At 37.2% G+C, this 23,622-nt stretch overlaps 2 protein-coding genes across 2 annotated transcripts; one reads left to right on the top strand and one right to left on the bottom strand.

The window, feature by feature from the left end:
* Window positions 1–8,035: 8,035 nt before the first annotated feature.
* LOC122065660 (endoglucanase 17) lies at window positions 8,036–10,832 on the top strand. The gene is given in 8 exon segments (XM_042629484.1): window positions 8,036–8,410; window positions 8,530–8,736; window positions 8,814–9,014; window positions 9,104–9,196; window positions 9,308–9,469; window positions 9,579–9,690; window positions 9,780–9,943; window positions 10,110–10,832. Coding segments are annotated over 8 exon segments (1,533 nt in total). The 5' UTR covers window positions 8,036–8,149; the 3' UTR covers window positions 10,443–10,832.
* A 1,386-nt stretch (window positions 10,833–12,218) lies between these two features.
* Window positions 12,219–21,703, bottom strand: LOC122065659 (sucrose synthase 2-like). Its single transcript, XM_042629483.1, has 15 exons — window positions 21,264–21,703; window positions 21,042–21,174; window positions 20,801–20,952; window positions 20,508–20,700; window positions 20,118–20,236; window positions 19,741–19,957; window positions 19,409–19,504; window positions 19,116–19,289; window positions 17,755–17,871; window positions 17,488–17,654; window positions 15,195–15,419; window positions 13,385–13,706; window positions 13,024–13,268; window positions 12,767–12,905; window positions 12,219–12,493 (listed from the first exon to the last, which is right to left on the bottom strand). The coding sequence occupies exons 1-15, from the start codon at window positions 21,359–21,361 to the stop codon at window positions 12,461–12,463; spliced, it is 2,430 nt and encodes an 809-aa protein (XP_042485417.1). The 5' UTR covers window positions 21,362–21,703; the 3' UTR covers window positions 12,219–12,460.
* Between the last annotated feature and the right edge of the window lie 1,919 nt (window positions 21,704–23,622).

Below are 23,622 nucleotides of genomic sequence, written 5' to 3'. Positions count from 1 at the left end.
GTGGGTGAACTAGATAACTTTCGTCTTATTTTAAAATAAGGAAAAATTTTCCCTGAGCCACTAAGGGAGGGTTACACTAGCATCCTCTTTCTATCTCCCACCTCCTCATATAAAAAAAGCGAAATTGAATCTACTGCATGTATGTTCACCTGGACGTACATGTGAGGATCCAATAATTATCCCCTTTGCTTCTATAAATATCCCTCCTCCCTATATAATGGCAAGAAGTGGGTCAGGTGTTAGATCCTCATTGTATGTTTAGGTAAATGTACGTGAGGATCCAAACTCTGAAAATACCTTGTCACCCTCCTATTTATGAAACTATTTCATCGTACTTCATTGGTGCACCACTCTATGCTGCTTGCTCTGAGAATCCTCTCCCTAAAATTAATTACACACTAGCTTTCGACGATCTAGAAGAACTTATTATCACCAAAGTGGTGAACTAAGAAACTTTCCAATCACCTGAGTTTTTGTATAAAGCCTAACAACCACTTTATTACTAGGCTAAAGAAAATGGCAAGAGATACTACAATTGAGGAACGTTTGATTAATAATTCTGCTAGGATTTATAAACACTCCTAATTCGGTTTTAATTTTATTTTCCTTGAATAATAAAAAAAAAAGTTCCTTCTTGTCTCATTCCCCAAATTATTTCATGTAGTATTTAATTCAGGTTTTGAAAGTTATTTAATGCTCTTAGACAGTTTGTCCTCTTTTGACAAAAGAAAAAAGAGGTTACAATCTTGCTATAATCAACCTTGATTACAATCAATTTTTTCTTTAATTAAATAATTAAAAATTCTTATATTATTTTGTGTCATTTTTTTTCTTTTATTTGAGGAAGTCTATCCGATTGCACTCTCTATCTCAAGAGACAGGATACCGTAAAAAGATATCTCTATCCATTCCATTACCTTAGGTGCTAGTAGAGTGATTACACGATCAAGTGGTGTTCTTTCTCTCAAGCTTCATTAAAAAATTTAGAAAACAAGAGAAAACTTCTGAATCAAAATGTTTTTAACTTCTATTTTCCTTGCAACTATACGCTGCCAAAAGATTTATTTTTCAATGAAGTGCAGTAAAAAGGGATTGGATCGATCTACGCCACACAACAGTGCAACACTACTCGGTATACTTTGGTAATTTGGAACCTAAGAAAAGAGACTTCCTAACAAAACCAAATCTCTCTCTCTCTCTCTCTCTCTCTCTCTCTAACAAACATGCGGTCAGACCCTAGTTAGTTAATTCGCGTTTAAAACGCGTTTAAAACGGCGTCCCGTTTTTTTGCCGTTTTAAACGCCGTTTGCCGAATTTTTCACAGAAATTCGGTAAAAAACGGGAACGGGGCTATTGAAAGTTTTTTTGCCGTTTTAAACGCCGTCCCGTTTTTTTGACAGTAAAAAAACGGATTTTGAAAAATAGAAACGTTTTAAAATAGAAACGTTTAAAACGGGGCTATTTTTTTTTTATTGTTATCTAGGTATTTAGAGAATTATTATGCCAATTTATGTCTATATATTGCCCTTTTTTTGACACCGTATTATTTAAATATAAACGTTTAAAACACGTATCGTCCGTTTTTTATTTTTTCCCGTTTTTATCGTATTTGACCATATTTTTGACCGTCCCGTTCACGTTTTGATCCGTTTAAAACATGCCCGTACCGAACAATGTTTTTTTACCATTCCCGTTTTAACTAACAGAGGGTCAGACTCAAAGCTTAAGCCAACACTTTCTTCCAAAAAGGGCATATAGCAGAGTAGGGTTTTTCCTTCCAGAGCAAAGAATTTTTTTGTACTGCTTTTGCCCTTTTTTAATCTAAAAAAAACAAACAAGATCCTGAGTTCGTTCACTTTCTTGGATTCCTTTTGCTTTCTTTTTTTTATGGTCTCTATTCTCTGTTGCTCTATTCTTGGGATATTAAATCCCATTAGCCTTGCTAGTACGCCATTGGATCCCAACTTGCATCCACCCTGTTCAAGGCATACTTCAGTCAATGTTCTCTCTCTCTCTCTCTCTCTCTCTCTCTCTCTCTCTACCTAATATATATAGTACCCAAAAAATACCTTTATACCTAAAAAGGATAGCACTTTGTGTTGAGTGCATGCTCTATCTCCTCGCTGGATCTCTTATACAATTCACATTATTATATTTGGGAAAGAAACAATGTACTTTATTGGACTCTTGGATTTAAATTAGGTTCACGAACCTGTATAATATGGAGAAACTTCAGAAATTGATGAGGTTGAGTCTTCAGACGTGCCATTGATCACTACTCTTCTTAAGATGATAGAAATGCTCTATTCATAGTCTCTATCATTAATCGGTCTCGATCCGTCTAGTGTTGATGAAGTCGGGCTCAATGAATTGTCGGTAGCCTCCCAAGTGCTCGTGTTTTTTCACGGAAAAGGTTGAGTCTTCAGACTCAGATGTGCCATTGATCACTACTCTCCTTAAGTTTCGTAGCCGAGAGAAGAAAAGAAAAGAAAAAAGAATCTAGAAAAGAAAAGAAAAGAAAAGAGAAGAAATGATGAGAAAATAAAAAGAGTATGTATGTTTAGTTTCCAAGAGAAGAAAAGAAAATAAAAGAAAAAAATTCAAATTTTTAAGAGAAAGATAGACACAGAAAATCATTGTGTAATCATTCATTTTTTGTCTTATTATGTTTTCATATTTTCTCATGTTTTCTTGTGTTTTTTGCAAAAAAAATTTGGGAGGAGCAAAAGAAAATTTCACAATTCCCAAGGAAAATTTTGAATTTGAAAAGGGGAATCTTCTCTTGGGTGAAGACATATCAAACGCGAAGAAAAATTCTTAACCCAAGGAATTTCTTTTCTTCTCTAACTACCAAACATAGCCTAAGATGATAGACACCCTTATGATGCAAATTGATTCTTGTGAATGAGCTTCCAAGGTACAACAGCCTTGTGGACCCCTTCGATAGTCGTTGCACTCATTTATTGGGCCATGTCAGGACATTTCAAAGTTGTTTCAATTGGACACAAAACAAATAAAATATTGAAAGTTAAGAGAAAACCTAAGATATGATTATTTCTTATATAAGAGAGGAAAATACACTAGTAAGAGTTATCACCAAAAGACATACTCAATACCAAGTATTTTCCTATACGACATGAATGTGGCATTCCAAAATGTCTTCCAATAGTCACAATCATACATATTGGTCATTTAGGTACATAATATGAAAAGACAAAATTATCTAACAAATATTTTAAAAATAAAATAATATTTTGAATCAGCTATTTTAAAAACATCTAAAATTCCAATCGGAAATGATCACAATACAGATGAAAACGACGTTCAAAATAAAGAAGAAATTAATGAACATATTTAAAGGAGATTACAATACATTAATTTGAATCCTCGAATAAGCATTTATAAAAGAATTTCGGAGAGTATGCTAAAGTTTTTGCTGCAACAGTGAGCAGTAGCATTTGTTTAAGCAGAAGTCCTTCAATCTAGATACATTATAGATTATTTGTAGAACATATATTATTAATCAAGATACGCTGCACTATTAATTAACGTATAGGGGAGTTCAAGATACATTTTTATTAGTGTATAGATAATTTTCAAATTGTCAATTGGACACATTATAAGAGAGCTCAAAAATTTGTAGAAAATATGCTATTAATCAATGTATCTTTGCTCCTTTATAGTAATTATCAAGAACACATTAACTTTATATGAAATTCAACCATTTATCATCCCATTTTTACCCCCTTAAAGTTATTATAATGAAATTTTTGTCATTGGAAGTGGGATTTTTTTTTTCAATAGAGATTTATCCATAAGAACATGTACTAAACATGATTTCTGAATTACAAGCTTAAAATAGCCACGAAGTGTATAGTAGTTAATCAATCCTATACTCTAGCTAGAGGAGTCAATATAAGAGTACCAACTTGATGATGTAGAAGAGTTGGTTGAGTGAGGTGTCATGAAGATGGCAATTAGCATGGTTTCAAGTATCGGTATCAGATGAGACCAATCCCTGATCCCTAATCAATTTGGATTGGTTATCCGTATCATTTTAGGGGTAAAATAATAAAAAATCAGTACTTTTTAATAAAAGTAGGGACAAAATTGATCGATACCCACGGCATCAAATTAGTATTGGCAAATACCGATACCATCCCCTAAATCCATGGTAGTTAAAGAGTCAAACACTTATTTTTTTTATATTTTATTCTATAGAACAAAGATGTGAACCAAAAAACCTTGAATCCAAAACCTCATAGACGCAGTGGCCTTCCGGACAACATAAGCTACCAAGCTACACACATTATTTCCATTAAAAAAAAAAATTGACATTATTGATTTTGCTGATCAAAATCTCTCTCTTAATCTTTTATTCCAAGTAAGGTTGTCTTTAGAGTAACAAGTCGAAAGAGGTATCTCTCTCTGGACTTTAGAGTCACTCAAGTAGGGGAAGGCAAAGATGTTGACGGGGTTGATGTAATGTTTAGTTTTTTTTTTTGGTAGAGTAATGTTTAGTAATTGAGGTGAGATTTGTTGCCCATGTGGGTTACTTCTGCTTACTGATGAGCTCGTTGATATCCATGTGAAAAAGGCCACGAAAGGAGTTGGCTGTCACCCTCACCCTCAATAGAAGAAGTCGACCCCATCCATGTGCCTATACATAATAGAGTAATAGGAACTGGGAAGAAGGCGATGTGTCATACTTGGGGTCCGTTTCATAATGTTTCAAGAAATGTGTTCATGCTGTTTTTGTATCAAAAAAGGTAGAAATGAAATAAAAAAACGTTTGATAAAACTGTTTTGTTTGACTTATTTTCAGAAATAAAAATATAAATTTTTACTTATTTATGGTTCAAGAAATGACCCAGGCGAAACGAGTTCTACTGGTTTTGTCATTTCTGGAAATGACTCATGGCCATTCTTTCATTGATTACTATTGACTTTCAGAAACATGACTTATCAAACACCTTCAATTCCGTTTCTGTTTCTAAAAACGGAAATTTATGTTTCTGTCGTTTCTTGAACAGAAACAACAGAAACGTTATCAAACGGGCCCTTGATCTTGAAATTAAAGAGATACTAAATATCAGGAGCAGAAGAAGAACCATCAAGAACAAGAGATCCTAAATTTGAATTAGGTTTTAAAAATTTGGAATCGGAATTAGCTGCGACTAAGACCAATTTTGAGTGATTCTGATCTTACACATGTTAGAACCGGCCATGATCAATACTGATATTCTTCCATTTGAATCGCCCTGTTAAGGGTCGAAGTCTTTAAATCTATAGTTTCGATTGCAGTTAACTTCCCAAGGGCCATTAAAAACCCATAGGGCTTGAGGTCTAGAGAGATAATCTCATAGATTTGTATATCTTTGTTTTTCCTTTGAATTGGTAGGGTGAGGGAAAGGTTAAGTGAATTCCTTGTAATTATGTATGCAAGGAAGAAAGCTTGCGATACATCACAATATCACTTCACCAACAAGTGTAAGTCATGTGGCATCTAACCATAGATCAAGGGGCTCTTTACAATTCAAGAAACCTAACCACAAGGGCAAATAAGATATTTCACCCCTTATGAGGATTAGGGTTTCATTTCATCTACCACATAAAAGGGAAAAGAGGTCAATCTCTCACACACTTTTTCTCTACTACTCTAATAATGTATTTGTTGTCTGAAAACTGACTTAAGCATCGGAGCCTCTTGGCCAGAGCACCTCTCTGACCCTTTTTTTCTAGGTCGCTCTCCCAAAGCAGATGATCAGATTTCTGGATGTAACCCTTTTCTCTATTGTTAAAAAAACTCCTCTAATTTCTTCATGTATTTAGGCACTTTATTGAACCACGTATTGTGATTATCTGAGTAGTCCTTATGATTGTTTCATTTTGTTTTTATATTGCTTGATCCTAATCAATTCCAATAGGTTTTTTAGACAAAATCTATAATGATTACGACCGATTTAATCCAACCCTATCTGCGTCACCCAGATCTAGATCCTGATCGAACTTTTGTGATTTGGGTTATGCTTCTTCATGCCTTCCAAGATCTCCAACAAGAGATATCCATTTCCCATTATCTTATATCCCCTTTCCCCTATCAAGCCTGTCTACATATGCCAAAATGCACATGCCTATGTGGGCAACTTTGGTCGTTGAAGAGAGGATTACATAATGTCTTAAAGACAGTTGGGATCTCATCACTCCCTTATCATCTTCTTTCTTTTTTTTGTTACAACTCAGACATTGGCTTGGTTTGTTTTGCTGAGGAACTTCTTAGGAAATTTAACCATGAGGATCCCCAGTGATTATGACCCTCTTCCTCTTGTGATGTGGGATGTTTCAATAGTAGTAAACATGAAAATGAAGATAAAGATGAAAGAGAAGTAAAAGAAAGAAGCAAAGGACCCTTTTGGGGGATTCCTCCAATCCCAAAGAGATCAGTTCCAGTTGGATATGCCTTCCCTTTTGGATCTCTTTTTACTCCCAATACGAATATAAAAGTTCTCCAATCCAAATTCCAAACCAAGCTGCCCAGCAACTGTCACTTGATTGTTTTTGACCTTTGAAAAGCTTAAAATGGAGAATGCATTATGTAAAAACCATATAGATTGGGCGTGGTGATAATGTAGTATCCAGATCTCAAAGTATAAGCAATCAATGACATGGTTCAAGTAAGGGGAATTGGCATCGGGTTATCAAAACTGGTGAAAAAACCCTTTAAAATCTCGATTTGAGTCGCTTGGTTTGGGATCAATCTCAGCCAATTCAATTAATCTAATCCCAAATCCTTGGAACTTCTAATCTATTGGGGCATGGTTTGTTAGCACATATGTGTCTCTCTCTCTCTTTTCCACATGAAATGACCTTGTTGCATTATAGTATAAGATATTTTGTTGTACTTCATTGCTGAACTCCATTATGCCACTTGTTAGTCTCACATAAGTAATGCCCATCATTACCTTCTAATTCCTTTTCTTCCCCAGTGAAACAGATTTTTTTTTTTTGGTAGAAAAAGTAGTTAATGGTTAGGTAAAATGATGACCAATCTACTAGCTCATGCACCATCTCACGCTCTTCCCTTTGTCATGAGGACTCCCTGTATACAATCCATGGGGCATTTCTTCTCATGCTCCCATTGGTTTGGCTTGGGTGATTCCATTCCATATAAGTAGTATCATAATCACCCACCCTAATAATTAATATCGCAGAACTCTCCCCCATTTTTAAAACCCTAATAAATACAATTTATACAAATTGAACAAAATATATCTAGTTGGCCAAATTAGATATATCAATTCACAAATCTAACACGTTCTAACACCCTCCAGGGCCTACCTCCCAAACCCCCTCCCACCCCCACAATCCCTAAAAAAAAATAATATATATATATATATATACTCAGATGTAGGAAAATATAATTGTTCTTATAGAAGATGTATAATAATACATGACAGAAAACATGATATGCTATTTGTATCTAAATTTTACAAATAGCATGTCTAGACCATCTACTTCATATCCAATAGTAAGAATTATTAAATTAATTTACCACATGGTAAAATTAAGTGGACCACTAAAATAAGACCAACTACAACCATTAAGTGGCAATTTTTTCACACAAAAGTTCTCGCATTTATTACCCTTTCTTTGAAGTTAATTCGTTCCAGTACAAACTAATTGAAAAAATATGATAACAATGAATGAAATATGCTAGCAAAAAGCATTAAAAAATAGAAAGGTTGGGGTTGCTTCTAATGGGTCATTAATGTAAGTGAAATTTTCTCTTATTAGAAGGACAGGAAAATTTAATGGGGTATTGCTGAAAAAAAAAAACAAAAATAAAAAAGGATATATTTTTTTTAAGACTAATAAGGGTATTCTAGTAAATACAAAAGTAGCTATGCCCTACCTGTAATTAACACTGGGAAAGTATTCCACGTGTCGTATTTCCATAGGTAGGTTCTCTAATCGAGAAAAAAAGCAGATAGAAAAGAAAGAAAAAAAGGAGGAAAAAAGAGAAGCTGATGGAGAGAGAAAGAGCAGGAGTTGCAGAGGCAGTTCTCAGTTTTGGCTTATAAATAACAGAGTTCTCAATCTCGGGGGAACTAACAGCGGTTGGGGTAGTTGGGTTAGTTACGCAGCCCTAATGGCTATTTCTGCTTCCCTTTCTTCCTCCTCTATTCTGATCCTCCTCTGTTTCTTAGTGTCTCTGCTTCTCTGCAATGCCTTACCAGTACAACACTACCTTAACCATCCCCACCACCGTCGCATTGCCACACAAAACTACAGAGATGCTCTCTCAAAATCCATCCTCTTCTTTGAAGGGCAGAGGTCTGGCAAGCTCCCTTCTAACCAGAGGCTATCATGGAGAAGAGACTCTGGTCTCTCAGATGGCTCGGCTATGCGTGTGCGAACCTTAACCTTCTCTCTCATGCTCTGTTTTCTGTATTTTTCCTTTCTCTTCTTTCATTTTTGTTGACATGTGAAATATTAACTGGCTCTTCTCATCTCGGTGGAACAATGCAGGTTGATTTGGTTGGAGGATATTACGACGCAGGGGACAATGTGAAGTTTGGGTTCCCCATGGCTTTCACGACGACAATGCTTTCATGGAGTGTTATAGAGTTTGGTGGGTTGATGAAGGGAGAGTTGCAGAATGCAAGAGAAGCCATTCGTTGGGCTACCGATTACCTTCTCAAAGCCACTGCCCATCCAGACACTATTTATGTTCAGGTTTGTTTCCCCCTTTTGTAGTGTTGGAAATGAGATATAAACAGAGGGGGTGAAGATGGGTTTTGATTTTGTTGTAGGTTGGTGATGCTAGCAAGGACCATGCTTGTTGGGAAAGGCCTGAAGATATGGATACTCCAAGAAATGTATTAAAGATCGACAAAAACACTCCTGGAACTGAAGTAGCTGCTGAAACTGCGGCCGCTCTTGCGGCTGCATCTCTGGTCTTCAGAAGATCCGACCCATATTATTCCAAGCTTCTAATCACAAGAGCCATTAGGGTAAATCACAGCCTTTTCATTTGTAATGTCAGCTCTGATTTAAGAACAAAACTTGGATTAGAAAGAAATTCTGTTTTATGGGTTTACAGGTGTTTGGATTCGCTGACAAATACAGGGGCTCCTACAGTAATGGATTGAGAAAAGATGTCTGCCCGTATTACTGTTCCTTCTCAGGCTATCAGGTTAGCAATTACTCCCTCTGTAACATTGAACTCACTTTCCCCTCCATTAAAACCCCTTTTTGGTGAACTCTGGCCTGAACATTCTCTTTTTTATTTTCGCCATTATTGAAGGATGAACTGTTGTGGGGAGCTGCGTGGTTACATAGAGCCACCAAAAATCCTTCTTACTTGAACTACATTCAAGTCAATGGGCAGACCTTAGGAGCAGACGAGGGTGACAATATATTTGGGTGGGATAACAAGCATGTTGGAGCGAGGATTCTTCTTTCAAAGGTCCCATTTTGTTTCTTCTTCTTCTTCTTCTTCTTCCTCTCCCCCACCCCCTTCCTCTATGGTTACTGACTTGGTTTTCATTTTTCTTGTCTCGGAACTCTGTTTTCAGTCATTTTTAGTCCAAAAGGTTCAATCTCTCCGCGATTACAAAGGACATGCCGATAACTTCATTTGTTCCCTCATACCAGGGAAGTCTTTCTCCCAAGCTTAATACACCCCAGGTGGGTTCTTTCTCTCTCTATTCCTTTCTCTCTCTGTGATTTTTGTAACGGCTAGTTTTAAGGGTATGCTCTGATGAACACTTGAACAGGGGGGCTTCTGTACAGGATGAGTGACAGCAACATGCAGTATGTGACATCCACATCTTTCCTCCTGCTAACATACGCCAAGTACTTAACCTCCGCCCACACCTTCGCCACTTGCGGTGGAATCATTGTCACTCCAAGGAAGCTCCGCACCATTGCTAAGAGACAGGTTTGTTTTTCGTTTTTTAACCATCGTTAATTCGCGGTCCGGAATCGGCTTGTTTCCGATCCGGATGAACAGCGGATCCGCTCCCGCTCGATGAAACAAAACCGCGGATCCGACGACAGATTTTATTATTGACATTTAGTGATAATTGTTTAATTTGCGGCGCCAGGTGGATTACTTGCTGGGGCAGAACCCATTGAGGATGTCTTACATGGTGGGGTACGGTGCCAGGTACCCAGAAAGGATACATCATCGGGGCTCATCGCTGCCGTCCGTTGCTGCACATCCAAGGAAGATCCCATGCTCCGCTGGCTTTAGTGTCATGAACTCTGCATCACCAAATCCCAACATACTAATCGGGGCAATCGTGGGTGGACCTGACCTTCACGATCGATTCCCGGATCAGAGATCCGATTATGAACAATCAGAGCCGGCCACCTACATCAATGCACCTCTTGTGGGAGCACTAGCTTATCTTGCTCACTCATTTGGCCAGCTATGAAGAAAACTGCAGCCATGGCCTACCTTTTCCAAGTTTCCTTTTCTTATTTTAGGGTAATCGGGTTTCGGGCCAGAGAGACCCAAATGTCTCGAGCCCATCGTCAACTGGGTCTAGTCCAATCTGCACCGGATCCTATTCTGTCTCTCTCTGTATTGTCTTTCTAAGTCAGAGTTAGTAAAAAAAGTGGACTATGGGTGATGTATACTTTATATATTATTGTATTAGGATATAGGATAGAGGAACATGGGTAAGGGCCAGTGGGGTTTCTGTAATTTGCTTTTGTTGTGTCGTCCTCATCGGGGTGTACGTTTCGTGCCGGGAACGGCGTCTTAAATGTAAACGGGGTTCCCTCTTCATTTGACAAATGTTAGTTAGAGTTCTACTTTTCTATATCGAAAATAGTGGTTTTGATCTCGTATCGGACTGATACAGACAGATTTTAACTGATACCATTAACAGAAGACGAAGGGATAAGTGGATTGGCTGTAACAGAGCTTATCATAATTGCAATTAAATGAGTCAAAGGTTATCATCTTCTTCCTGGGAGAGTTGGGGGAGTTGTGTCCTTTTTAGAGAATAACAAAACCCATTAATTTAGTAAGATATTTGACCGTTGGTGTGTGTTTTGAGTATATTTGACCGTTTTTCATAGTAGCGACCAGAGTGGGAGACTAATCAGAGAAAGAATATGGAAGAAAATCGAGACAAAGGAAATAAAGAGTTGCCCATGTGCTATGAGGGCCCAGAAGGAGACGACCAGCACCCATCATCTCTCTCTCTCTTCACTCATATCTTCCGGAGAGAACATCATATTGGGAGGTGGTGTCAGAACTCCTCATCTCCTCTCTGCCATGGCAGCAGGAGCAAGAAGACTCACAAGTCACAACTTGGACGGCTAACCCTATATTTATATCAGATCACCAACCATGAATCACCACCATAACCCAAAGTTAAAATAAAGGAGGAGAAGAAGAGCTCAGTTTTGTGAAGCCCAAAAAAAACTCCCAAAAGGGTTTAAAGTATATCTGATAAAGCAAACTGAAGCGACCAGAAGACATTCCACAGCCTCTCAACTCATCTGTTTCAAGTTTTCAGCTCTCCTAGAAGCCCCAGAGAACCCATTGATCGATTACTTTATCACTGTTCTCTGGCAAATTGTCGCATGACGGGAACGACTTTCCTGTGTAAATGGGATTAGGGGAGGCTTTGAGGGCAATTGGGTCGGGTTTGTTTCCCACTATCGAGGCATATACACCTGACACATGTCAGTCCAGTACATTGCCAAATGAGATTGTGAAGCTTTACTTGCCTCCCACCACAGAAATCAGAACCGGTTTCAAACCAGCCCTGATCTGTCAAGAGGCTACTTGGATTCTTCCCAATCCAGCCTGGCCCATCCTCCAAATAAGGGTTCTAATTATACCATGAAAAGGGTTTCTTGAAACCCTAATGGTTGGTAATGAATGCCGTAAATGATCAAAATATACAAGAAGAGGAACTGCCGCAAACACTTGATGCTGAAGTCACAGTAATCACACAACCAGAATTTTTTTTTTTATGTGATCAATGGAGCAATTCAACACAAATCACAAATGTATCTTAACAGAAATGTTGTTCACAACCTAAAAATGGATCATCCAAAAATATTTTTTTTTTCCTAGAACCAATACTTGGAGATTTGTCGACTGTTGGTGCTAAAGAAAGACTACAATGGGGGAAAGACTCTTGCAGCCAACATACATTAGTTATAAAGACCCAAAAAATGATTATGATGAGTGATATCAATATCATGGTACTCAGCACAATCTATTCAACACCTACAAGAAAATGTACATACATTCTTCAAGGCAAGTAGCTTGAAGATGAACTGTAGCCGCGGATTCACAAGGAATCATTTGAGAAATACAACATGTTCTTGTTACACACAAAATTACTTGGGAGCTTAAAAGTATCCTCAAGGAACATTCACAAAGAACTTTATTCAAATTCTGTAATAACCATGCGAAACTGCTCCTGGTCTAGATATCAACTGCCAGTGGAACAGATTTTGCCTGAAAAAAGAAATTCAAGTAAGGTGAAACAGTTCTCCGTGTAAATTAATCAATATATCATGGTAAAGCATAACTATTTACTCTTAAGCATCCATTTCAATTTGTTTTTCTGAGTTATTGTTGATGCGGACAACAGCCAAAGTATGCAATTGTTGCTTCTCATGCCACTCTAAGCTCTCACAATGGGGCATAAAGCAAGCAGCATTCTTTAAATTTTATCGTCATTTCGGTACACCTTGGTCACTGTTAGTATTCAAAGGAAAATTCTCTCACCAGATTCCGGAACTTTAAAATGTAGAACATCTCCAGATAGCGCCGGGTCTCTCGCCTTTCAAGCTTTGACACATACTTCCAGAAGCCATACACTCCAGCTAATGTCAATAGCCTGTCAGAATATTTCTTCCATGTGTACCTGCAAAATTGTAAGATGACACGGTAACTAAGGGATATCAAGATTGCACCAGCAATCCCATACAAAAATAGGCAAAGTGTTTTTAAGTAGCAACTGAATCAGGCAGGAAAGGATAGACCTTTCATAAATTCGCTTCAGTCCTCCCTCAGAGATCTTGTCCCAGGTGCTGGGATCCTTCTTGCTCTGTTCAAAGAATCCAGCCATAAGTTCAGCTGCTTGATCAGGGTGATATGGATCAATATGGAAGCCTGAGATACCGTGCTCAATTATCTCAGCAGGACCTCCATTAAAAGTTGCAAATGTTGGAAGGCCTGAAGTCATGGCCTCAACAACAGTAAGCCCAAAAGCTTCATAGAAAGCAGGCTGTAATGAAGCAAAAGAGCAAAGTCAAAAGGGGTAAAGAAAAAAAAATGCCACTTTTTCTGTGTGAGGGGTGTGTGGAGAGAAAATGGTTAAAGAAGAAAACCAACACTACTTACCTGAACAAAGGCACCTCTTGTGTCAGCAATGTAGCGATAAAACTCACCATTGCGCGCTCGATTCATTTGGATAGATATCCAACGGAACTGGTTATCCAACTTGTATTTCTTTATGAGGTAATGCATCTTCCCAATCTCTTCAATTTCTTCGCGGTCACTGGACTTCTTCACATCAATAAAACCACCAATCACAACCAGGTTTACAAGTTCCCTTAATTTGGCGTTCTTACCATAGAACTCAACCAGGCCAGTCATATTTTTCACTCTGTCAAGTCTAGCCATGGAAAAGATGATGGGCTTCGATCGATCACTCAATATTCCACTGTATCATAGAAATTCAGATTAATAACTGAAAATATTAATAATTGATTGTAACAGGAAATTAAAATATTAGTGAGATCAACTGGTAGTAACTTAGGACAGCTACATCCGATAACTTACATTCTTCTCAATAAGGATAGGAGTGGATCAAATTTAAATATAGTTCCCATGTTGCATTCTTTCTCATTTAAGATTATTCAATGTATTATCTGCAGATTTGATTTCAATCCCGGCAATATCTTGGTATGAGGCCCCAATCTGTTAAGGTCTGGGACACTTGCTTTCTGTCTCATGATAGAGGAATGTTAGAATGGTCGAACCCAAGAGATTGCTAGAATTCAGATTTAACAAAAAAGTCCCACTGCATTGTTTTTTTTAAATTTGAAAATTTTCGAGGCAGCCTCTTGGGACTTCCAAAAGTGACTCATAGATCGGGTGGTTAGAAATCATCTGATCATGTTGATTCACTGAGTACAGAATTTTTTAAATGATCCTAATTCTCCAGGAATTGAGTGGGAGCTGAACATCAGACTCAGACATTCCATCTCTATTAAACAAAGCCATGTAAACCCGACAATACATGATTATTATGTGCATAATACAGCACACATTAGCATATCCGACTCATAAAATTTCCAAAACTGAACAAGCAATTTCAATAAAGGCTTTCTCATACTCTCAATTGGATTTGGGATTCCATCTCCTTTGATGTTAAAGCTAAGGCCTCTAAGGTTTCCAAAAGTTGTATTGCCTCCCCTAGGAATAGCCACATTGTTGCATCTTGGGGCCTCTCCCCATCCTTGATTCGGGGCACCTCTCTCCCCTGAGGGCGGCTCTTGTTCCCCTTCTTTTTCCCCCTTCATAGGGGTCTTGTATATTCTTCTTCTTCTTGGTAATGAATTATATTATTCACCCAAAAAATTTTTCAATAAAGGCTCAGAAAACTTGTATAGATCCAGATGGTAAAGAAACATCCAGTCGGCCTGATTCTTTTAGGTCAGACCCAACCACCAATTATTCATGTTTGGTACACTAGACCATATAGAATACTGTGGCCACACTCAAAATGTTCCTGAACTCTATAACATTAAACAGGCAGAGTTACTGAACTGACTCAGCTAAAAGATGTGAGGTTTAATAGTAATTGAAAGGGAAGATGCTACTAGTATGTGCACAAGAGCAAGCTAGACATGGTTGGGATGCCATTCCATTTAGTGGTTGCACTTCAATACCAGGACAGGATTCACCTTTATTAAATGTGAGTGGTTTTAGAATTGGCTATAACTGAATGCTACACGAACAACGAAAAGTCTTGAGCAATCAAAACCAAAAAGCAAATATCATTTTTCAAAATTTATTTATTTGATTTTAGAACATCAATGTGGAAGAGCAGTCGTGGAATCATTCTATTCATTTCTTCCAGGAGTAGTGGGTAATGAAATTAAATATACTTCTGATATTAGAGAAGGTAAAGTCAAAACATACTCACATGTGCTCATCATTTTGCTCAGGATCATATAAAAGCTTTTCAATTGAATCATGTAATGCATAAAGTCTCTGTTCCTTCTCTGAGTATGGAAAGTAAATGGCCATATCTGCCCCAGGGGAAACTATATTGAACTTTGGATCGAAAACATCAATACCATGAACAACTCGGTAGAGCCCTGGAAGAGTGAAAGACAAGTGGCTCTCATACTGCCCAACAGTATTCTTGCTGGAAAAAAAGGAGGATACAAGATAAGAAATCTTTGAGAGAAGCAGAACCACTGAACCACTATTGCACTAACATGTAAGCACCTCCAACTACCAATATGCCATTATGCAATTAGGCAACATCACAGCAAGGCACAATCATGGAAAACAATGTTGTGATGCATCCAGTACTAATATCTTTACAATTTATGGACTTAAAAAACTCAGTTAAAAAATATAACAAAGGATACCGATGTGTGAAGATAACCAGTTTCATGAATCTACCCAACAAGAATACTAGAATAGCAAAGAAAAAATACATAAGCAAACCATGAAGTAACATACCGAGGGGCAAAGGGAAACAGGGGGAAGATAGAACATGAAAGGATTAATTTGAGGTAAATTTTTTTATAACTGCAGATAAATTCCACATATTATACAGAAAGCATGGGGCTATAAAAAAATATGTACCGAGTATGGGCATCGATATAAAGATACAGAAATAATGACTACTATATTAAATGAAATTATTACTACTATATTAAATGATAAGGATCAGTCAACTCCTTCGAAGACATAGGATCCTTGTTTCTCATTTGAGAACCTGCTCGTTCTACTCTGGTTCCAAAGAGTAACTAGGGCCAATTCAGTCACTTTTCTCATGTTCCTATTGAGCACTTACCCTTTTTTATTATTTTCAAAGGAGAAGATAATTCATTTTACCAAGCATATGCAAATCCAATCATGATATTATAATAAGAACAAGAGATCGTTCTAGATCACCCATTGCTCCTCATTCTTGTGAAAGTGTGAAACCACCCAAGAGCACCATGTTAACTATTGGTCCTTGAAGCATATTCTCAAAAACCCTATATCTATGGCTGTGGCGATGGGGGTATGCATGGATCCTTGAAGCATATTCTCAAAACCCCTACATCTATGGCTATGGCGATGGGGGTATGCATGGATGTTCCTATTTGACATCTTGTTTGGGCTACTGGATTTATGTTTTTAATTTCCTGGCCTGGATACAGGCAGGATCTGATTGAAACTCTGGAATAGGCTCATGAAAGCATATCTTTGGCTAATTTGATTCGATGGAGAGATAAACCAGTGGTCCTTCCATGTTTGACAGCAATTATACCAACAAAACAGAGTTATCTTGATCAACATCCAAGGATGTCTCAGTAGAATGTACATCTATGAGCCATAATTACAACTAATGGTGGACTTGGTAGAAATTGATGACTTCACTGGGTTCATCATGGAATTGAATTCAGTAGAGCTTTCGGGGTTGACTACTTTCCTGACTTGTAGATTGTAGCTTCTATGTCTGAACTGGAAGGCAACATGATTGGTCTGAGAACATTGTTTCATATGTCTGATGGTCATCATGAATAACTCCTAATCAAAGTTTCAGGTTAATGTGGTTTGAGAAAGTTAACATATAAGAACTTGTGAACTAACCAGTCTTACGAGTCTCCTAGTGTTCAGCACATCATGAAACAGAGGTTTTGCTAAGTCATTGGGACTACTGAAGCTCTAGCCATACAACACTACAAATTGTATAATGTCTTGGACAACTAAAATAATAATCAATAAAAATTGTAATCAATTAATCAATCAAAAAGTAGGCTATTTAAGCCCTAATACTGGAAGCAATCCACATACAAATACTGGTTGTAAAGAATGACAATTATGGGGGAAAAAAAAAACCACAACAACAACAACTAGAGGTTCACATGGAAAACTATTAAATAAAGTCCCCATTCCAGGAATAAAAATTGAATCCATTTTCAACCACACAAGGGTTACTGAAGTAACCAGTAAGAACAGTCAAATACATAGCATAATTCAGGAGAAGATTAGATTACATACATGTGAATTTGGGAGTACTACGTCAAAGGACAGTAAAAAGTGAGCATGAATTAAATAATTAGAGGATTTATAATTGTTCTTTTGTCAGTCCACAGTATAGCATAAGGATTTGCATATCGAAATAACAGTATATGCCAACAGAAGGTAAGACAAATAAATATGCATGCACGAGAATTCATTAGGATATCTAACAAACTAAATAATGGACTTACGTTCCTGCAATCTCTTGGTATGTACTGGTGATTATAAAGTCCGTATGGTTCATGGCAAGTAGATCAGCAGTAAATTGGCATGAGAAATGGTACTTGTCCTCATATTTTTTCCAATATATATCTGAATCTGGATATTTTGTTTTCTCCAGTGCATGTGCAATTGTACACTGCACACAAACCATTCAAAATTCCAATGTAAAATTTGGTTCTTGATAGATTAACTAACAATGGTAAGCATAAACATGCAATCAGATAATTATAAAAGACCTGTGTGACTCCAAGCTTATAAGCCAACAATGATGCAACGAGATTCCCATCACTATAATTGCCAATAATCAGATCTGGAATAGCCTGTAACTCGGCAGAAATTTCACTTGCCGCATCCTAATCACAACATTCAACTGTTAGAGATACCCCATAAACATGAAATCAAACACCCCCCCACCCACACACACTCATACCAAACAGAGTACTTCTGCAAACAGATAATAGCTTTTCAGTTTATTTTACTTCAATCAAATTGCAGAATATTAAAATGATGGAGAGGATTCCCCACGATGCCAGAGTGTGGAGGAATCTGCACACCACACCAATGGTTGTACTGAAAAAAGCTTCATCCACATGAGGCCCACATATCCAGAGCAGGAGAGAGAGAGAGAGAGAGAGAGAGAGAGAACTATGTGAGAGGGAATTGCACTGTTGTCGTGGGAAAGTTTTTCCCTAAAATTCTATTTGATATGTGCTGCAGCTAGTTCTCAGAAATTATTTTCTTCTATAATGAAGCAACAAAAAGAAAATCATAAACTCTATGTAGAATCTAAGAGAAACTACTGGAAATAAATATGGAAACCTCATTATCTGCATGTATAAATTTACACATTCTTACATGACTCAATGCAGAGTACCTTATTGCCTAATTACTGATGAAGTAAGCATTTAAAATTGCGATGAAACCTTTTGGTATGGTATGAAAAGAAAACAAATTTCCATTTTATCTTCAGTATACCTAAGAGCAGATGTCTCTTCAATTCATTAGAGAAAGCAGGGGTAGGGACTACATACATCTCTCCCTGGTGTTTCTTAACATTATTGTTTCTAATATTTGAGCCAAAGAACATGTAATATCAGCAGCAGTGAATCTTACAAAAAATAACAATTAATTAAAGAAATAAAATAGTTGGACAGTAGACCTTCACATAGGGGGCAGGGGAGAACAATCAATCATAAACACTCCTAGCAACAAAGCAGTTGGAAGGTAAGCATCCTCAGTTCCAAAATACCCAAATCTGCCAAGGGCAACATGTTTATTTAACAAATATGTTAAATTTTAATACTGTTTTTTGACTGTGTATTGGGAGTTGCAAATTGTTCATGCTTGATATGCAAAAGGCTAACCAATTGCTTTTGAATTAAGATTAAGGATATGTATTTTTTTTAAATTCCACATCTTCAATATGATCCAAAGTTTCTAGCAGTTTCAGCCTGTTTCATCAAGCCATAAAATGCAGTTCACAAGCAAAAAACTTGGATACAGAGAAACCCACATCCAACAAAAAGTGTCAACTTCTGAAGCATTACTAAATGGAGTGAAGGAACAGTCCAACCTGTCATTGTTAAAAAGATTATACCTCGGCAAACCTTTCCAGGTAAGGCCATACATCGAATCTTGATATCCATTTACGAAGAATCCCTTTCTCACTTCTAAATGGCACCCGCAAAATGTATGTATTTTCTGTTCCACCAATTCTCTCAAGACGTTGGTTGCATGTAGTCCCTTTTGCATCAGGTATTAGTCGCGTCACCTTACACCGACCATTAGTGAAGTATTAGATGGAAAACCATGAAGACAGCCTATAGGAAACAAAGTAGAGGATACTAATTATCAGGCGTATCTTGTGAGAAACAATGGAAATATACATACCACGAGGATCTTGGGAGTAATATCCAAGCCTTGCTTCTTTATTCTCAAAATCATTTCACTCTCCAAGGCACGCACTTGATCCAGTATATAAACAACCTGTGCAATAATTACAAAATCCGAGCATAATGTCATTCTGATGTTCATGAACATTACAATGACCGGCAGACAGATAAATGTCAATTTAATACACATAAGTGGAGATAAATAATCAGATATATAACAAACAACTGAATATAGATTGCACGCTAAACCGAAAAAAAAAAAAGATGCAACAAGGAATTTCATTTTGCAGTCCGTATATGGTCCAGAAACATAAGCATTGATGATAATACCTGCCCACCAGTGTCAGGCAAACCCAAGACTTTTGCTTGGCCAAAGTATCCATGTGGGGATAGAACGACAACATTGAACACCATCGGAATCCTCCCAAGGAAGGTCTCCAAAACAGACGCATCAGGAGCTTGAAGGATGTCAGAGAGTAGATGTACTGTCTCTGAAACATGTTCTGCATTATCACCCCAACCCCTTTCAAAACCCAATTCCTGGAATCTGCTCATGAGGGAATGAACCATAAATGAGAAACAAACTACTCTAAGCAATTGAATCATGAATCAGTTAGGCAATAGAAACCCTTACAAACAAATGACAGACAATACAACAGGAATAACCAAAGAGGCAGGGGCACATAAACATGGATTAAACGGCTTACCTATGCTCAAAATCAGAATAAGGCGTCTCTTGCGGGAGTTTTGAAAGATAGTCCTCTGCCTTTGCCAAGGCAGACTGGAGTCTGGATACACTGGTAATGCGATTATTCAGCATCATTGCCTGCAAACAGTATTAATTTAAGTTACATTAGTCAGCTCTAAGTTTACAAGGCAACAAAGCTGTTCAACACCAGAGTTTGCCCGTCCTTTCCAGTTGATTCTATCTTTTCCCCTCTCCGTTGTATTTGATATCTTCTGGTTGGGAAGCTAGGCTTGGAACTGTTAAGCCATGACAGTGAACTAGAAGATGGGTGCAGAAAACTCAACTTAAAGAGGAAAGGCAGAGAAATTAGGGAACCAGGAGAAACAGAGCAATGCGATTGCAGACTTACTTGTCCCTTGTATTTGTGGTCTCGGAGAAAATCAACCAAAGGCTCCAAACAGTCTTTGTCACGGAACATAACCGAAGAGAGGTGACGGTTGAGGAATTGAACGCCGTTGCCGATATACGAAGGCCGGCTTGGGCGAGGAAACGACGCGTTGAAGGGTTCAAAATCGAGTTCAAGCACGAAAGAATCATTTTGTCTGAAACAAAATTTTAAACATCAAAAATTTCAATTAGGGAGTTTAATAAGAGACAGACAATTCAGAGAAGGATTGAGAAGAGAAGATAACAAGTGCTTACTCGCCATCAACAAGTTCCTCCTTGAAGCGAAGATATTCAGAGACACTCAATTGTTCAACACTGAGTTCATCAACATTAACACGAACAAATTCCCAAACGCCGGGCGCTGGACGAATTGCTATAGCGACGAACGGCGGAAGAACTATTGCTTCCTAAAACAAACGCAATGGAGATTCCAGTGAAACAGAAATAACAAAACCCAGATGTAATTCATTCAGTAAGAGCAGAAGTGTAAAGACACCTGCGCGGCTTCTAAGGCTTCGATTAAGGGGCTATCAGCAAGCTTCTCCTCTCCTTTATCTTCTCCAGCAACGTTGTTTAACGCGTCTTGAAGATGATGGGGTTGCAGAATCCCTTTCCCCTCAGCGACGTACCTTTTCAAATGCCAACACAGATATTTATAGAACAAGAATGAATGAACAAAAGAAAAGAAAGAGAAATCGTGAAGAAATGAAATTCGAACCTGGAAAGGAGTGAAACGAGTTGGTTACGGTGAGCAGAGAGGGTGTCCTCGACCTTCTCTCGGAGACTGGGAAGCCGTACAAGTTTACAACTCGGCATGGTCTTGTGATCCTTTCACTATCAGAAAGTAGTAACCCAGTAACAAACACCAAAGCAAATCTTAAATCCTTTCGTCCTCTGCGTAAACGATTCAGGAGTAGCAGAGAAGGTGGTGGTAGTGGCGGATCAACTGATCAAAGTAAATAATCAAACTCCAAGTGTCGCTCAGAGAAGAAGACTAAAAGAAAGGATGAAGGTTCATCCAAATTGGTAAGAATTTAGCAGTTCTTATTGGGGAAATGGAGGAAAGAATCGTTTAAAGTATACCGGTTCTAAAGGGTCAATGTTTGAAGGATCGAAGGAGTTATGAGAAGTATAAATATTAGATGGATCAGAGGAGACTACTATAGTCGAACTCGGTATGGAAGAATAGTCTATAGAGTGGGGCCCAAGAAGAAGATAAAGCAAAACCGCCATTAATATCTGTGTGCAGAGGTATCCTGGTATTTCTACATATACTAAAGTCCTGAAGTCGTGAGTCTCATGACGTGTGGAACAGTGAACATGCGTTTTGTGTTCGATTTCGGAGATTGGGAGTTGGAAATTGGGATCTCTTCTATAATGCTCCTGGTAGTCATTTTTTTGTGTGTTAAATTTCATTTCGAAACAAAACTTAAATATTGGAATACCGTTACATTTCTGACATTTTTTTATCTGATTTATTGAAAAAAAAAAAAAGGGGGGGAAAAAGAAAAGAAATTGTCAACATCCAACAGAAGATCCCATAAAACAATAAAATAGTAGAAAGGTTTTTTTTTTTTCCAGATAATTACCAATCGTAATCTAAATGAACTCCCCACTTAGGGAGAAGAGTTAAGGCTGCGGTAATCATTTTGTTTTAGAAACGATGTTTTATGTTAAAATCAGAATTTTTCATTTCTATGACAAAATTCCGTTTTGAAACGAAACTCAAATATTATAATATAGTTATCATATTAGTTATATTCCAGCATTTCTCGTTTCTGACTTTTTTCATCTTGTTCGTTTCGAAAAAATAAAAAAATGAATTGTAGATATCAAACGGAAGATTCTTTTTCTTGTTCCCGTTAAACGAAAAAAAAATCCAAAAATATTTTTTTTGGATGACTATCAAATACAATTTTACTCTAAGGTTGTATTTGGTAGTCATTCAGTTCTAGAAACAACATTTTGTATCAAAAACGGAATTTTCAATTCCGATGTCAAAATACCGTTTAAAATAATAATAATAAAAAAAGTCTTTCATGAACTTGTTTCAAGAATGATTATCTTAATCATTCACCTTTTTTTTTTTAAATTTGAAACGAAACCAAAATAATGAAACAAGGTCTCATCATTCTATCATTTTATGTTTCTAGCGATTTTTTCCCTTTCCATGGTAAAAAAATTGAAAAACACCAAATTAACATCAAACGCTCTATTTCATTTTTTTTATTTTCACAAAAGAAAAAAATATCAGAAACATTTTTCTCAATGATTACCAAACGTATAAGTGAGAATTCTCCATTTTAAAAAATACGGAAAATAAAATGATGAAGTCTAACGTGGAGAGGTCAACCCCAATAACAGACTCCTATGATTCCATCCCATGTTCTGGCCTTGTAATCGTCACCGCCAAATCTGGAGTTCTAGACAGAACAATAGAACGTTGAAATTGACTATTTGCCTCCCCTTTTTAGAAGGTTCTTTGGTGAAGATTCAACTAATAATTTCCAAGGTGAGGTGTACCCCGGTAATGCCCATAGTGAGAAAAGATCGATATAGGTACCTGTGTTCCAATTGTTGTCAACGAGAATGGCAAACTATGACTCAGCTTTGCCTTCATCCATTATACTTTATCCATTGGTTCAAAATTTTTTAATTCTTCATTGAATTAGTTGGACATTTTTTAACTTGATTAATAAGGATTGGGAGCATAGGGTGACATCACCAATGGTCAAATTTCTTTTTTCCCACTTGTGTGCTTAGATGAAGCTGCAATTTGTAGACTTGGAACCATGGAACCTTTTTCAAAATAGTAGCAATATTCTAGAGTAATATTGAAATGTATTGAGTCAAAATTTAATCTCAATCTAGATAATTTCCTAACTATCGATGGTTAGAATTTTTTTATTTTTTATTTTTTTTTTTTTTGTAAGAATTCAATGGTCAGAATTCTACCATCATTCTTTTGAGTCTTGACTTCATATTTTTCTGGAATTTTTTTATGGAAAAAATACTCATGTCGATCTAATGTAGGAAATGTCTGGACACATGTGGATAAAAGAATGCTTCTGTTTGCA

The sequence above is a fragment of the Macadamia integrifolia genome, unplaced genomic scaffold (assembly GCF_013358625.1).
Source record: "Macadamia integrifolia cultivar HAES 741 unplaced genomic scaffold, SCU_Mint_v3 scaffold2083, whole genome shotgun sequence".
Classification (NCBI taxonomy): Eukaryota; Viridiplantae; Streptophyta; class Magnoliopsida; order Proteales; family Proteaceae; genus Macadamia; species Macadamia integrifolia.
The sequence above is the reverse complement of the archived record's forward strand: the minus strand, read 5'-3'. Positions and strand labels throughout refer to the sequence as shown.

What these genes read in the sequence shown, in the direction of transcription:
- LOC122065659 (XM_042629483.1), bottom strand. Translation starts at nt 21,361, where the DNA reads ATGCCGAGTTGTAAACTTGTACGGCTTCCCAGTCTCCGAGAGAAGGTC. An exon ending in TTACTCCCAAGATCCTCGTG is followed by an intron (nt 19,290 to 19,408) that starts GTATGTATATTT and finishes GGTCGGTGTAAG; the next exon opens with GTGACGCGACTAATACCTGA. An exon ending in ATAAGCTTGGAGTCACACAG is followed by an intron (nt 17,655 to 17,754) that starts GTCTTTTATAAT and finishes GTTTGTGTGCAG; the next exon opens with TGTACAATTGCACATGCACT.